Raw genomic sequence first — 17,092 nt, 5'->3', positions numbered from 1 at the left:
CACTACGCTGAAATTCTGGCTGTACCATAGCTATAGTTTTTTTTCTCCATACGAGTGAATCCAAAGCATTATCATTGTTCAGCAGCCCTCTAGATGCTGAAATAGCTGTACCGATTTTTTTGCCGCGTGGTTTGGGTTCTGACTGCTATGAAATGCTAGCTGATGAATATTCGTAGTTGCCAATAATATTGTTGTCCATGCCTCCAAAATTTGATCATATCTGTCCAAATATGTACTGAAGTAATGGCGTAGCAGAGTTGTGGATGGGAATTCAAGAGTGCTACATCAGCTAAGCAGCACTTACAGTTGTGGAGCTTAGAAATTGCAGGCATGGACATGTATTTGGTGGAAATCCTTCTCCATCCTAGATGGTTGCGCATTAACATGTGCGCCTGGAAACTATAAGCTGACACTTGGGCAGATAGCCTAAACAAGTAACTGTTTCCCTTTTTTCTTTTTCTTGTCTCTGTTCTGCTACTTGTCATATTGTGGTCATGGATTTAGGAATTTACTAATATGCGTGGCACAGAAGAATAAGATGAAAAATTGAAGCTAACACAACAATCTCAAATACACAAGTCAAAGAAGAACAAAATGAAATAAAGCCTAATGTACATCTTATCTCAGATTCCCTGGCCATTGCACCACTACAATACATATCCAACAGTTGCATCAAGAAACTATAAGCTCGGCACACTTCTGTGTAATGATAGAACAATGGGAAGAAAAATAACCCACTGTCACAGCAATTTTAATTGTCTGCTGAACCTTCTTGCAGGTTGATCAACAACAACAACAAAGCCTTGTAGTCCCAACTCCCAATCAAGTTGGAGTAGGCTGGCTATTTCTTGTCGGTTGATCCAAAATGGTTTTCATTTGAATGGGGCTGCACATTTGGAAGTAGTTCTGTGTTGTCATGCGACACCCTCAATGCTGGTTGCCTCCTTGTTGCAAGCTGACCAATCCAAAGTATGTCCCAGAGGGACCCTTGGCCATAAGGGATGCATGTGTGCCCTTCTCCACAATAATTCCCTTCTCAAGCACAGTGATCTGGTCACAATTCTGGATTGTACTGAGTCTGTGCGCCACCACAATACTTGTCCTGCCGACCATCACTCGGTCCAATGCCTCTTGTACCACCTTCTCAGACTGGCTGTCCAGTGCACTTGTTGCTTCATCTAGGAGCAGGATTGCAGGGTTCTTCAGGATGGCACGTGCAATTGCAATGCGTTGTTTCTGGCCTCCTGAAAGCTGAACACCCCTCTCACCACACCATGTATCATATCCATCCTTGAGGTTGCTAATAAAGTCATGTGCATTGGCAGACCTTGCTGCATTCTCAATTTCCGCTTCAGTTGCTGTTTCTGTACCATACACAATATTTTCTCTTATTGTACCTGCAAATAGTGTTGGTTCCTGGCTGACCAATCCGATGTGACGCCGCAGGGCTCTGAGATTGTATGTTTTGATGTCTCTACCATCAATCTTCACTACCCCCCGAAGTGGGTCATAGAACCTCTCTATAAGCCCAATGATTGTCGACTTGCCAGAACCACTTTGCCCAACAAGGGCTGTTGACTTGCCTGGCTGGATGCTCAAGGAGAACCCTTTGAAGATAATCACATCTGGCCTCGAGGGGTAAGCAAAGTCAACTCCTCTAATGTCAACCTCGCCTTTTAGTTTCTCTGGCTTGTGCCCCTCAGGGTTGTCAGGGTCGATTTCAGTTTCTCTGTCAAGAACAGCAAACACTGAAGCCACTGCATCAGCACCCTTAGCAAGGTCTGTTGTCATGCTACCTGCATCTGCAATCACACGCCCTGTGCTTACTAGAATCATGAAGGTTTGGAAGAGTGCCTTGGCAGTTATGTGATGCTCAGCCATGAGCTTGCCACCATACCAGAAATCGAGGGCCCATGTGCATGTCATAAGGCTCATGGAGGTGCCTAGGCCCAGTCCTGCAAACCATGACTGCCTGATGCTTTCCTTGCGTGGCCCATCCTGTGCTTGATCAAAGAGGCGTAGGATGCGTTCCTGGGATGAGAAAGCAGTGATGGTGCGGAGATTGGATACAGCTTCAGCTGCTAGCTTGCTACTTTCAGATTGTGCCTGTATTGATTTCTTGGACATGCTCTTCAGTAAGACACGACGGGCATAAAAGCAAACAATGATAAGGGGTTGCACTGCTATCATGACAAGGGCCAAACGCCACGCTATCACCAGACCCATGGTGCAGGCTATGAGAACTGCAGAAACTGTCTGGATCACTAGAGCCATTCGATCACCCACAAGTGACCTCACCTGCAAAAAAAATGTTGTCAGGTATTATTTTTAAATATCCATAAGCTTTAAGTGTTGTTTGGATACTTACGACATTGGCATCCTTGGCAAGTTGTGAGCATATGGCACCACTGGAGTTCTCGTCACGGTCAAACCACCCAATCTCAAAAGTAAGGATTTTTGCAAGCATCTGTTCTCTCACTCTCTTAGTGAGGTATTCCCCCATGGCACCAAAGTTGTAATGTTGCCCAATATTGATCAAGAATGAGAGCACTGCAAGACCAACAAAGATGAGTGCATAGGTCCTTGTTTTGTCCTTGATCTCATTATGGTCTGTCAAGAAGTAGATTGAGATCATGCTTCCCATGGCATATGCATATGCAGGCTGTATGCCTCCAAACACAATAGCACTGAAGCTTCCCATCAGAGCCTGCTTCCACTCTGGTGCATTAAGCATCAGTAACCTTCTGAATGATGGGAGGGGAAGCTTTGGCTTGTCGGTACTATTATCATTTTCTTCATCACCCATCGACCGTCCTGAGCTTGACCTACTAGCTGCAGAGAACCTCCTGCTCATGCTGTGGCTGCTAGATTGCCCCGCAGCAGATGTACTTCCAGTTCCACCAACCTCGTTAGCCTCCCTTGAATCCCTGGTCTGCTGAAGGTGGACAAGAGATGTGTAGAGGCCATTCTCATTGGCAATGAGCTCGTCATGGGAGCCCAGCTCCTTGACCTCACCATATTGCATCACAGCAATCATGTCAGCATTCCGGATTGTGGAGAGCCGATGTGCAATGACAATAGTTGTCCGACCCACGGAGGCCAGGTCTAGTGCCTCTTGCACAACACGCTCTGACTCTGTGTCCAATGCGCTTGTGGCTTCATCAAGGAGGAGGATCTTAGGTGACTTAAGGATAGCTCTGGCAATAGCAATCCTCTGCTTCTGTCCTCCAGACATCTGGATACCACGCTCACCTACCTGTTTAATTTGAGACATGGTGAGTATCAGAGTGCGAACAACTTATATTTCACAGAAGGGAGCATTCTAGTCCCATGGTTCTTGTCCCATGGTTCTTGATTTACATAATGTCAACAGGTTTATACTGAACTTGTAACTATCTGTCATTTCTACTGATGAAATCATAATCCAAGTTTGGTTTGGTAGAGGATTAAACTTAAATTTGTTCTACTAACTGTTGTTTGTATAATTGTATGAGCCTCCTTTTTTTTCATTTCAAAGCTTTTTTAGCTATGAAAATCGACATGTATGTACAATCTATCGAATGACATACTGCTTGATGGCATCCTTCAAGTGATGCAGACATGTAGGAGTGGGACTACCTTTTCAATTCTACAACTAGCTTATATTGACCATTCTAGCTTAATATTTTACTGTCTTAAAGGGTTATCCTGTTTTTCTGTCCACACAAATTTACTAGTTGCCTAGAAAACTTAGTACAGAACCTTTCATTGCCAGGCAAAGCCTTTGTTTGGAGTGGGTGAAAGTGAAACATTAATCTTAATTGATAAGTGAAGGAATAAAGCAAACATGTTATGTGCATGTTTGATTGTTTGAAATGATCATTCTACCCTTGGTCTAAATCACCAACAGAGATCGTTATAATTCACAGATGTTCAGATTGCCCATCTTTAACAGTGAAATGGAGCATACAGGAATTTTTTTGTATTTACACATAGTTTATCAGTTCTGATTGTTGGTACAGATTAACTATAGGCGCATTCCTAAAATTGAACTGTTTCTCACTATCTAGGACACTTTCCTGTGGTCTCACATGAGTGCATGAACAATGGAAATGAAAGTTCAGTTGCAAAGTGGCCTATCATTGTTGTCAAACTCACAATAATACAGGTATGTAGTGGTGAAATACCAACTGTGAAGATATTTTGAGTGGCTATCACCTCATCTTATTAGAGTTTTGCCCACATCAAAGACTACTGTCCCCTGAGGTCCTGATTATCGGTGCGCCACGGCAGGTTTGCGCACAGTAGAATTTGCTAGTGGTGGGGATCTGGCCATGAATGAAACATCTCAGGTTTACATGCTTGCCACTGAGTCTGATATCATTAGAGGGATCTTCCATTATTAGCTGGGGCATGGCATCTTCACAAAGTGCTATGTTGGGATATTGGCAGCCTGAAAAAGTACATCCTTTTCCCCTTTTGTAATTAGTATGTTTCAAATAACAGTTTGCGAAGGTGGTAACGAACTGTATTAAAGCTTCTTTCCTGAATCATTTTAGTTTTCTCTTTTTTACAGATAAAGCTTCATGGTGGAAGCACTTGCGCCACTACCCAGACATATTAGCAGGGGCACTTTCTGCTGTCAATCTCTGCCCGATTGTATTGCTGTCAAAATTATTAGTGCGTGACAGGACCTTGGTGAAATCTTGTTCGCTGGGAAAGATGACACACCCAAAACTGCTGGCGGCAAGCTTTCTCCAGGTTACTAGATTTGCAAAAAGGTTCTGGCTGCTTGCCTTCTGCGTCCACCGACCACGGAGGCACACACCCTGAGTGGTGGGCCAACTGTTCTTCCTTTCCCAATTTGGGGTCACCACTCACCACTTACTCTTCTATGATTCCTAGGTCCCACTCCCGCCACAAGCAATCTTGCAAAGCGTGTGCTCTGATCCCTCCATATTTGAAAAGGGTCACAATGGAAGTGGTGTACATAGCAGCCTTAGAAATACTGGCACGGCTGCTAGGAGTACAGGGTTCAACTACTAGTCTCTAGTGGAAAGGTGCATTACAGAGCATTATTCAGTTCAAAATGCCTGGACATTCTAATGAAATTTGTAGTTGGTATGTGGATGTATCTTCATCTGGCAGTGACAGATCTTGTGGACCATGTAATTGGAAGATTTTGCCAAAGTAATCGATGATCTGAGGAAGGAATCATGCTGGTACCACAGCAAGGACAATTACACCCACAACTTATTCATTCCAGGAAGTGTGCTAGTAGATTTCAGGTATTTCTGTGACTGCCTAAATTCATTCAACATATACGAACGGTGCACCTAGGTTGCGTGTTCAATCTGTGCATTTCGTTGGATGTCAATTGTCAAGCTTAATCATAGGTTCCATTTCCTGACTGGATGGTTTGATTTCTCCACTCTTCAGTGCTGTTTATCGACTTTGCTTTTGCATGATGAACTCTTCCTCTATTTCAGGAGCCCTAGTACTAGCGTTATATACTCTCCTACTGGAACCTACCAAGCTGGAGGTCCTTGGATAATTCCTACTTCCTAATCTACTTGGACCTACTATTTGTGAGTGCTCCTATTCCAAGTCGTCAACCATGTACTATCTAAACCATTTCCAGCACCATCCAAATCTTAAATTTGTTCAAGTAATTATTTCTTCTGTGATGGTTCTATGTAATTTATAAGAGTAAAATTTTAGTGGGCAGGGATTTCCTGGGAACACAGTGCAGACAGCAAGGAAACTTTTCTTTGAGCGCACTGCAGGGGCAGGCAGGACCCATGTCCTCGGCCAGCGATGCGGCGCCTAGCGAGCCAGCAGCTATAGCTAGCGAGCACTAGAATAACCAGATGGAGTAGTGGACTAGGTAGTGTTGCTTCCACATAAGGGGGAGCACTGCAGTACGCTAGAAACAAAAGCTGTTGCTTCCGAAACCAACCTTTGCTCCTAGCCTAACTTTTTTTATTTTTCTGTTCCTTTTTGAATGATTAAAAGTGCCTATGAATCAGCAAGAAAAGATGCACAATTGACCCGAAATTGAAAGTGTTAAGAGGAGTTAGGGCACCATTGCTCAGCAATGGTTATAGCAAGATGCTCTCTATAGTGATGTCCACATAGGATGTGGTAAGCTCTATAGATCATCCACCCAACAGTCCTACTGCAACATTAATTTCATGTGGGTCCTATACTCCAAGCCTTATCCTCTCCTCACGCCTCTTCTCTCCGACTCTCCCAATGGCCATGGCGTCATGGTCGGCACTGCCTCAGCTCTAGCTGCCACTTCGGCTTTCACACCGCCCGCCGCCCATGGCCATGGCGTCGTGGCTGGTCCCCGCCGCGCGCCATCCCCCATCTCCGCGCCACTGCACCCCGTCCCCAACTGGAGCCCGCTCGCCCTCCCCCACGCCCGCAGCGGTGGTCTCTGCTCTTCTCCCATGGCGCCATGACCGAGCCCACTCGCTCCACCTCGCCCCTGCCCACCATCACCGTTGTCGTCTCCTCCCCCAGCACCGCTGGTCCTCACCGATTTGTTACGCATCGGCAGACAAGCGCCGTCCCTCCGGCCTGCGGTGGCACCACCGAGGCCGTGCCCGAGCTCGCGCTGCTCCTCTCGTCGGCCCTCCCTCCTCCGCAGTGGCATGGCTGCGCTCCGCTATGCCCCTGCACTACTGCACGACGGGGGACTGGCGGCCTTGTGCATGGCTGGCCTCTACCTCCTCATCCCCAGTCCCTCCCCGCGCCGGGCACATGCCGTCGCCATGCCTGCTCGCGCCAGTGGCCACACCTCCTCCCGCGAGTCGCGGACATCGCAAGAATCCTCGCCGGTGGCCTGGTGCGCTCGTCGTCCCACCTTGCGCTGCCGCTGATGCCCCGTCTCGTCTTGCGGCACTGGTCATGCCTAGTGGAGGAGTCGAGAGACTGCCGGAATGCAAGATCGTGGTGATAAGACGACCGAAGGAGAGAAAAGATGGAACTGATTACTGAGCACCTGGTGGGACCTGCTTAGCACGGGGACGTGTGCTAGCGGCCCTCGCCAGCTCTAGCGGCAGCACCTTCTCTCTCCATGCTTCTCTCTTATACGTGGCTCTAGCTACAGCACCTTCTCTCTCCTCGCTTCTCTCTCCTACGTGGCTCCCTTGTAGAGAGCTTAACGGCATCATTGTGCGTTCCCTTAATGAGTTGGGAGTCCCAAAGGCACATGATATGGCCACCTAACCACCTTGAATTATCCGAACTTTTAAAGGGTAAGGTTTATTTGGACAGTGTTTGTTTCAGTTTAGCTGTCGAAGCAGTTTGGACCTCGTTTTCCTCCCCCAATTTACAACTGTAGGAGCCATTGATTTGCTTTTCTTGCTTTTGTGTACGTTGTTCTCCCCATGGTTTGCTTTTGCCAACATTCACATATTAATTTACAAAAAAAAAGGGGGAAAGAATATCATGATTGCTACTCTTTTCACTAAATTGTACAGTACTCCGTACTATATGCAGTGGACCTAAGCGCATTATAGCAGTAAATGAAAACCAGAAAATTCTGGAAAATTTTGGGGCATCAAATTCCATGCATCAGCTAAGCATTTATAACAACTAGTGTGCACGGAAAGTAAGCATAATTCCTTTTGGAAGAAAGAACTTGACAGTGACTTCCAAAGGTAAGAAAAGCGTATTGAATCAAACAACTGCATGCATTTCGAGTTCACATTCCAATTGCTTCGTGGCAAGAATAGTTCGGCAAGACAAGGAGAGGAAAAATTTACCTGAGTGTCGTAGCCCTGCGGCAGCTGGGAGATGAAGTTGTGGGCGTTGGCCGCCTTGGCCGCGGCGACGACCTCCTCCTCCGTGGCGTCCTCCTTGCCGAACAGGATGTTCTCCCTGATCGACGTCGCGAACAGCGCCGGCTCCTGGCTGACGAGCCCCATCTGCGCGCGCAGCCACTTGAGCCGCAGCCGCCGGATGTCGACGCCGTCGAGGGACACCTCGCCGGCCGACGGGTCGTAGAACCGCTCCAGCAGCGCGATCACGGTGGACTTGCCGGACCCGCTGCCGCCGACAAGCGCCACCGTGCGCCCCGCCGGCACGCGCAAGTTGAAGCTCACGAAGATGGGGGTCTCCGGCCGCGATGGGTAGCAGAACTCGACGTTCTTGAATTCCACCTCGCCGGCGACGTTGGCCAGCTCCTCGCCAGCGTTGCTCTCCGAGTCGATCTTGGGCACTCGCCGGATCACCTCCTGGACCCGCTCCGCCGCCGAGCTCGCCTCCGAGAAGTACTTCACGTTCGACAGCCCCGACCCCAGAGCTCTGCATGGTTCGTTAATGGCGTCATCGTCTATATAGCATCAGATTAATAGGGAATTGCTGGGTTGCAACTAGTGCTGTTGCTACGTACAGGCCGCCGACGACAATGGCGGCGGAGACGGCGAACACCGTGCCGCCCTTGTAGCCGTGGTACATGACGAGGCGGCTGCCGTACCAGACGTTGAACGCCCAGATGGTGAAGGTGATGCCGTTGCTCCCGATGGCGACGCCCTTGGCGAGCCCCTGCTTGACCCCGAGCCGCGCCGACTCCTCGAGCGCGGCGGAGAACCGCGCCATGGTGCTCCGCTCCGCCACGAACGAGTACACGGTGCGCACCGAGGAGACGGCCTGCTCGGCGATGGCGCCCGGGCGCGTGTACTGCTCCCTGATTCGGCGCGCGAGGCCGATGAGGATGCGGCCGTACATGAAGCCCGGGATGATGAGGAGGAGCACCGACGGCAGCGCCACCAGCGTGAGGTGCCACAGCAGCGCGAAGCCGACGGCGTAGCTGCCCAGGAACATGGAGCAGTTCATCACGAAGTTGGGCACCTTCTCGCTCAGCACGTCCTGCACGACCAGGCTGTCGTTGGAGACGCTGGTGATCACCTCCGACGTCGAGCCGACCTTGAGGTCGAAGTACTCCACGTCCTGCCGGAGCACCGCCCGGAGGTACCGCTCCCGCATCCGCGACGCCTGCCGCTCCGCCGTGCGCGCCCAGCAGTAGCCCTCTGCATATACACCAACGACGATCGTCAGCACGGTGCGGGTGCGGTCGCCGGCGGCATTGGCAGGCATGAGTGCGGCAATGGCTCACCTAGGAACGCCATGACCCAGTTGGCGAGCGCCAGGAAGAGGAGGTTCCGCGCGTTCTGGTAGCGGAGGTGAGGAAACGTCAGCGACGGCGGCGTCGACATTGGCAAGCATCAACAGAGACGAAAAGGACGACGACGGACTGTATCCTAATTCCTACCTCGTCGATCTTGGAGCTGAACTCCTGGAGGAGGTCAGGCCCGTTGCCGAGGTCGTTGAAGATGCGGCTGGTGATGAGGAGCATGACGGGTGTGGACAGGCCGTCGCCCATGGCGCCCACCAGGCCCAGCACCATAAGCGCCACGTCCGCCGCGTCCGCGTGCATGAACACCGACGCGAACGACCGCAGAGCCGGCGCCGCCTTCTTCGCCGCCGCCTCCGGCGGCCCAACGTCCTTGCCCATGTCGGCCGCGGCGCTGCTGGCACGCCGCCGTGTGCTGCTTGTGGCCTTTCCCTTTGCGAGCTGTGAATTGCGATGGCAATTATATAAAGGGAATTGACTTGTCTCACGACTCTTGTGGCCAAGCTTCCCTTAGCTTGGCCTCCTTTTCAGGCCGTTTAGGCGGTAGGCTCTGACTGAACCTCTGGAGGAGAAGAGGGAGGGCGCGAGGGCTCTTATATAGGGTCGCAGTAGGGAGCATGCGCCATCAAGCAAGTATAATTGCTGCTAGGAGTGGTCATTAGTCAAGAGGATCTTCTTCCGTGCTTGCTTGTCTCGTGTCATTCTTTTTCTACATGCCAATATGTTTGGACAACCAGGTACCGGATCCAGTAATAGAAAACTAATTTTATTTGAATTGCTTATTTTTCTTGCGTGGATATATACCTATGTACAGTACTACTTCTGTTTCGGAATATTTGTCGCTATTGACTTTTGACACAATGTGTGATCATTTATCTTATTAAAAAAATTATATAAGTATCACTTATTTATGATTATGTTTTGAGCATTAAAGGCGTGTTATTACTAAGGGTCATATTCGCAAGAGTATGAGTGTGGTGGTAAGTATGTGCCAATGTGGTCATCCTTTTAGGGAGAAAAATACCTGACTTTAATTTAAACACGTGGGAAAAACTAAGATTTGAATTGCACGACTATTAATGGTCAAATGTGTTGCCCCAAAGGAATAGGGTGCACGATGTGACCTATCTTCTCCAGCAGGCATGACACTTTGGCTGTGATTAACGTAAGTCCATACGTAATTTACTCAAAAGCGAGGTTAGAGGCTGTGGAAGAGGAGGTCGGTAAGCTGCATGACAGCTTCCTACTTGGATATCCCTCGTTCAGTGGCAAGCATGCATGCGTGATGTGGCTTTACATGATCCCAAAATGAGTCAAACCATCTAGTGCATGACACTGATCCGGTGGCCCCACCGTGCCATAGAACGCCAAACCATCCACACCATCAGTCAATATCAAGATTCAAGTCACAGCCAGCGCATTTCCAGAGCAATTAATGAAGGGTTTGCTGAGAATTGAGGTAGCATCTATGAGGAGTGTCACCAACAAGACAAATTCTTTTTGTTTCCATTCCTTTTCCAAGAAAGAAACAATGAAAACTAGTAGTCAGCACTTGTAAATTGCCATTTGATTCCAATCGTTGAAATGGTAGTTTGTCTGACATCAGACAGGAACTGGTATGTGGTATGCAGGAATGTTGTGAGCCAACCAGCCAAGAGGGAACCTTTTTTGTAGGAACTAGGAAGAGACAACTAAACTTGCATTCGTTAACTAGGCATCAGAAACTGTTAATTCTGTCAGGACTAATTCTTTTTAAAAAGTAAATCTCGGTAGGCCGGAGAGTTGCACATTGTAATAAAAAACCATAGCTGAAATGAAATGAAGTATCAATCATAATAAAGTACTGTATCTCTATTCCAATTGCCATCGCCATCCCTCTGCCTAAACATTTTTTATGCACCCTAATTGCCTGTAACACGAATCAGTTTCATGCATGATTTCTTCATCCCCTGCTCCATTAATTCTTCTCTAACATCACCCTCGAAGATCAGGGACCTTAGATATATGCATGTAGGAAACTAGGAATGGAAAGTTGACTTGGGGATGCGCCAAGAGACGTCACTAGTGACGACTGTGCCTCGGGGCGTGCAGTGCAGTGCAGTGCAGTGCAGAAGAGGATGAACGCAACGCATGCCAACGAGCTGAAGTCACCAGGCCGGCTCATCAGATCTGGAGAAGCTCTCAGGTAAGCCACATGTAAACTGCAGGACCATTATTACACCTACCCACAGGCAGATGGTTAGTTTAATCGTGAGCTGATCATAAGCATGTTTAAGGCGAGGATTAGTCGGTAGATCGGCCGGCACGCAGATACTCCTAAAGCACGGTCCACGGTAGCTGCTGCTGTTTCTCGTGATGGAGACACGGGATGAGGGGAGGCTGCGTGGGTCTTGCGGTCACCGCGCGGCAGGGGCACGGGCGCTAGCTGCTGCGCGTGTGAACGAGATCGATCTCGCCTTTGACGCATACTGGCATGGGGATCCCGGGCACCAGATGTTGATTTGCAGATGTCCCGTTGCTTTGGAATCCACATGTACGGCGTGCGCCGTGCAGTACGACGGCTAATTTCCACTTTCCTCCGTCGGTTGTTTTGATTTTTTATACGCGTACCTAAAATATATAGTATATATCTGTATGCATAATGATATTTAAAAAACTAGAAAAGTTAAAACGATCTAATATAATATAAAATTTAAAATGGAGGGAGTAGCTTGTTGGAAAGGGGAGAGAGGATGTGTCTGCGTAGGCATGTTATTTCTAGATTGCACACTTGACAAACTCTTCCAAATGCACTAACACTACAAATACGATCCCATAATTAACTATAACGTGTGTGATGTGTTTATTGGATCATGTTATAGACCGATCACTACTCATCCCTCTTATTCCAAATATAGAGCCCATATAGCTTTATTTTTAGTCGAGCTTTTTTAGCTTTGATCATCAATAAGTAAAAAAAATAATATGTTAATAGCATGAGTTGATGTTACTAGATTCCTCATGGTACATATTTCCATACTATACGATTCTTTCTATTTAACAAATGTGCTTTTTATAAATCTATTGATCAAAGTAGTAGGTGCAACAATGGAGACTGTGTCAATATCCTAATAGACTTGCACTTGGGATAAGGGGGAGTAGGTAGTGGCTGGAAATCTTCTCTCTGCTTAACTCTCCCATGCAGGACAAACAATGACATGGATCTTCCTATAGCTACCTCACTGTATCTTGTTGGAAACGCCCTAACTAAATCAAGACACAAACTTTCCACTTGCCCGAGAGTAAAGTGACAAGTAATCCAGGCAGGACACGTAGAGCAGGTTAATGCTTGAATTTAACTCCTACCTAAAGAATGTGGTTAGAGCAAATTAAAAATCAAGTGCTAGAAGACTAGCAACACCAACTAAACTTGGAAGGAGGCGATTGGCAACACTTTTGGGGTGCACGCTTGGTTAAAGAAACCGGGATAGGTCAGATGCTACGAGTAGGAGCTAATTATGCACCTTGCCAAAAGAGAGGCACACAGAGGGTTGATAAGTATGTGCCAAAGACGTGATGGAAAAGGGCGACGAAGAATAGATCCACCTAAACGCACAAAAGTGTGCATGTTCTCTGAAGATTCTGCCCAACTTGCTAGATTTTTTTTATGCAGATTGCAAAAGTGGAAGATTGGAACCTCATGCTTCCTATACTGTTGCTGGAACAGCAAACGGGCTGGATTATTTCTCCTCCAGTGTAGTGGGATCACTGTGCTTCTGTTGTAGTCGTCTGGGAATCCATGTTGTTCTTTGTAGTACACCTACGTATATAATAATTACAACAATGAAGATAGTCTCCCTATTTTATTTCCTCCAGGGATAAATTGACACTCATTTTTCTCAATCACTCTAAAATCTCTCATCATAAAAACATATCTAACATTGTTCCAATATAGTGTTTTTTTCTCTCAAATGGCTGAGAGCTATTGTTTCTTTTTCACAATTTTTTCTCCAGTGGCCAATCGAGTGTTTTAATTTGTAGTCTAATTTGAACAATCCTGATGACAACAAATTAGCAACCAAAAGTCCTTAATAAAAAAAATCCATGTCTTCACATAGTAACTGACTATAAAACAATGTCTTAATTAGACTAAAAATCTCTTAGCCATCTGAGAAAATTATAAAGAGACCAAATTAACCGTCGGCTATTCGTAGTAGAAGCACATGAAAAATGTTGAAAATGTAGTAGTGCATGTACGCATACAAAGGTCGCATGAGCCACTCAGATTAGTTCGTATACGAGAATGAGTATCTGCGTATGACCATCAATATATACTCTTGTGCACCTAATTAATATGCCCTTGCATTATTGTATATATAGCCTAGAAGAATATACCACACACTACCAAGCAAAGCAAGCAAGCAAGCAATATATCCTCAGAACCGAATTTTATCCTGTATATAGATGTGTCGCGGTCATCGGAAAATTCGATCTCCATTAACTAGCAATACATTTTAGTTTCCACAATTCATGGACCACTACCCCTACATACGTGGCTTGGGAGAACAAAGGACCTGTACCAAGCATCAATGGTGCTCCAAGCCAAAAGGAAAACGAAAGTACGTAGCCGTGTGTGAAATGGAGACGGTTCAACAAGAGTTCAACAACAAATGATGTAACATGCCACCTGTTGCAGTAAGCTTTGGCACAAAATTTTATTTTCCACTGCTCTTCCGCCCCCCCCCCCCCCCCCCAAAAAAAAAATGCATTTCCTTGAAACCGATTGGCGCAGAAATTGCTACCACAAGCAATCATCAAGGTCACTCCTTGTTCAGGGGTTCCAAGAAACAATTGCAGGATGTAGAGGCAGGGTTTGTGGCTACTGTACAAAAAGACCTTCTTCGATCATCATCCCTTTTAGGATGGGCAAAAGCCTAACATGAACATATGGTTAGCCAACTTTTTGCTCGTATCTTTTCCTTCGCTGCTACTTTGATCGTATCCATCTATCTATATATCTGTCTATGTGTAAATCAAGACCTTTGAAGTGGCAAAAGCGAAAGGGGCGGCTCATTGTTCCCCTCGGACCATACCCATTTCCACTTCGCATTTACTTTGCAAGAAAGCCTGCTGCCTCTAGCAACGCTCTTGGCCGTCCGTTCTTCACACACTTGGCTCTGCAAAAGGGCAATGGATATGTACCAAAGCTACTAGCTACTCCTACCTAGGGAGTCTTCTTTTTTCCTCGAGAGGACTGATCATGCATGAGCCTTTGCTTCATCTCTCCTTTCATGTCATTTTGGTCTCCAGTTTCTTTTGCTTTGTTTGTTTGATCAAGAACTAAACCAATTAAAATTCAAGGGCAATCTTGTCCTCCTCGTCCTCTACCTATGATAAAATTTAATTATTCTATGTATTACATTGTATACATGCATGAAAATGTTATGATAACTATCTCCAATGATGGAAGCTAAATTCCAATTATGAGACTATCATGCTTGCCCTACAACGTTGTCTATCGATTGACACACAAACCTACAAGCAGGGGCATTTTTAGTACCGGGTGGTGTTATGATCCGGTACTAAAGGCCTCCACAGGTTACTTCAAAAGGAAAGTATATGTACCTCCATCACATGCAAGGGTTGATCATGACGTCACCCGCCCAACCACGCGTGGAGAACAGAGAAGAGAAGTGAGAGAGAGGAAACAGAGATAGAAGAGAAGAGAAGTGAGAGAGGAAACAGAGAACTGAGGGAGATAAGGTAAAAAGGGTATCCGAAGGAATGTTGACTAACAGGAGTGTTTGGTTTGGATGGTGTGGATCGATGACGTGGCACATTATGTTTCTTTTGTGAACTTATAATATATTTTTGGACTATTAAAGAATTTTAAATAAAAAAGTTGTCAACTACAAAGTTTTAGATCTTGTCAAGATCTACAACTTTGATATAAATTTTATCTTCATCCGAGGTTTTATGAAAAAATTATGATTATTTTTTTTGCGTGGAACCATTTCTAGGGGCAGGTCGTGCCATCAGCCGCGCCTAGAAATGATTTCCAGGGCGGGTGACACCATTACCCACCCCTAGAAATTATTTCCAGGTGCGGGTAGCGCCACCCACCCCTAAAATTATTTCTCAAATTTTATTTTTATTTTAAAATGTATTTTTGAGCTATTAAATGATCTCAAATACAAAAGTTGTCAGCTACAAAGTTTTATATTTTGTCGAGCTCTACAATTTTGATATAAAGTTTGTATTCATCCGAGATGACATGAAAAAGTTTGTATTAAAAAAAATACATCCATTAAACCCATTCACATGTACTCACACATATAACCATACATTCACATATACTTATACGTTTTGAAGTATTATACAATCTCAAATTGAAAGCTTATCCACTTCAAAGTTTTTTGTGTCATCGAGCTCTACAAGTTTGATACAGAGCTTCCGTATAGCCGAAGTCATTTGAAAAAAGTTTTGGATTTTGAAACTAGAGAAATTATAATGTTATTTTGAAGTATTAAATAATCTCATATTGAAAATTTGTTAACTTCAAAATTTTAGTCTCCTCGAGCTCTACAAGTTTGATGTAGATCTTATGTATACCCAAAGTCATTTGAAATTCAAAAAATTAGATTTCAAAAATAGAAAACTCAGAATAACATTTTGGTGTAATAAACAATATCAAATCAAAAAAAAAATCAACTACAAAGTTTTAGGCTTCGTCGAGCTATACAATTTTGATATAAAGTTTATCTTCATCCGAGGTCATATGAAAAAATTATGAATTTATTTTCATGGGACCATTTCTAGGGCGGGCCATGTCATCACCCGTCCTGGAAATGATGGGGTGACCCGCTTTGAAAATGGTGTTTTCTAGGAGTGGGTCACCCCATCGCCCGCCCTGAAAATAGGTGCCATTTGCAGGGGCAGGTCACCCCATGGCCCGCTCCTGCAAATGCTTTTTCAGGGGCGGGTCAGAAGCTAAAGTAGCCTCGCTTCTTTTGTAGGTACGGGTGGCAATTTCGTCCGCCTCTAGAAAAAAGATAGAGTGCCCCTGCAAATCGTTTTTTATAGTGACACTAGCCTTGAGCATAAATGGACTTCCTGTAGGAATAATGTCATCATCATAAAATCTGTTATTTCATACTGTTGCATCATGTATTACACGTCAGTATCTACATATATGGTTTCGTCATATGACGCTTTTTCAAAGAAATTGAGGACTCCTGTTGGTTTTAGGCCTTTTTAGGCGTATATTCCTTTGCTTGAGAATAATAGATATATGCTTGTTGTAATCAACCTGACAACATGAGATATGCGATTCCCTTTCGCACTATGATTTTTTAGCTATATTTCTGTACCAGTAGCTATATTAGCATCGGCATATGATCCGTAAGGATGAGACTATTCTCATACAAAAGGCATAGAATCCATTCTTGGTGTCAACGAAAAGATCACAAATAGTACTAGGATAGATCCTTTTCCATGAAAATGAATGCCAACGTAACCTTTAGAGACTGCAAGTCGCGTTGTTCGATCGCATCAGTTTGTGACAGTGAATAAATACATTTTATCAAATATAAAGTACCTGTTCTAGCAAGAAGAAGGAACTTTATTTAGTACTTGTGCTCAGAAAAAAACAGTCGAATAATACATAGGACAAGCATACCAACTTGCAAATCAAATCTGGGTCTATCTCGCGGATCTCCTTATCATTTGTAGTTCGAAAGTTTTGCACGAGTTTAATTGGGACGTATTTCAATAATGCTGCAGTATTTATCCGTGAATTATATTAAGAAAGGATGGTACGCACTGGTTGGTTGGGTTCTTGATTCTCGCGATCTCCTGTACTTCGACATGAACATTTCTGAATGCATCTTGATTACATGTTGTAAGCATGCTTCGCACATCATCAGTCAAAGTAGCTCTCTTTATGTTAGCTGATATTAAAACGAAGCCATTGCTTGTACTACTCGTCGT

The 17,092-nt window shown here is 45.5% G+C and overlaps 1 protein-coding gene and 1 long non-coding RNA gene across 3 annotated transcripts; one reads left to right on the top strand and one right to left on the bottom strand.

Annotated features, from left to right (window-relative positions):
* Positions 1-427: 427 nt before the first annotated feature.
* Positions 428-9,711, bottom strand: LOC101765168 (putative multidrug resistance protein). The gene is made up of 6 exons (XM_004951563.2): positions 9,263-9,711; positions 9,107-9,161; positions 8,384-9,020; positions 7,755-8,295; positions 2,369-3,256; positions 428-2,298 (listed from the first exon to the last, which is right to left on the bottom strand). The coding sequence occupies exons 1-6, from the start codon at positions 9,503-9,505 to the stop codon at positions 928-930; spliced, it is 3,735 nt and encodes a 1,244-aa protein (XP_004951620.1). The 5' UTR covers positions 9,506-9,711; the 3' UTR covers positions 428-927.
* On the top strand, positions 3,272-7,742 carry LOC105913615. 2 transcript variants are annotated; one of them, XR_002677777.1, is made up of 4 exons: positions 3,272-4,440; positions 4,556-5,267; positions 5,469-5,567; positions 5,701-7,742. It is a non-coding gene; the product is annotated as an uncharacterized LOC105913615 (long non-coding RNA). The 2 variants fall into 2 exon arrangements; XR_002677776.1 differs by having other exon boundaries at positions 5,469-7,742.
* Positions 9,712-17,092: the final 7,381 nt, after the last annotated feature.

The sequence above is a fragment of the Setaria italica genome, chromosome I (genome assembly GCF_000263155.2).
Source record: "Setaria italica strain Yugu1 chromosome I, Setaria_italica_v2.0, whole genome shotgun sequence".
Taxonomy (NCBI): Eukaryota; Viridiplantae; Streptophyta; class Magnoliopsida; order Poales; family Poaceae; genus Setaria; species Setaria italica.
Note: the sequence above shows the minus strand (reverse complement) of the source record. Positions and strands in the feature narration are given on the sequence as shown.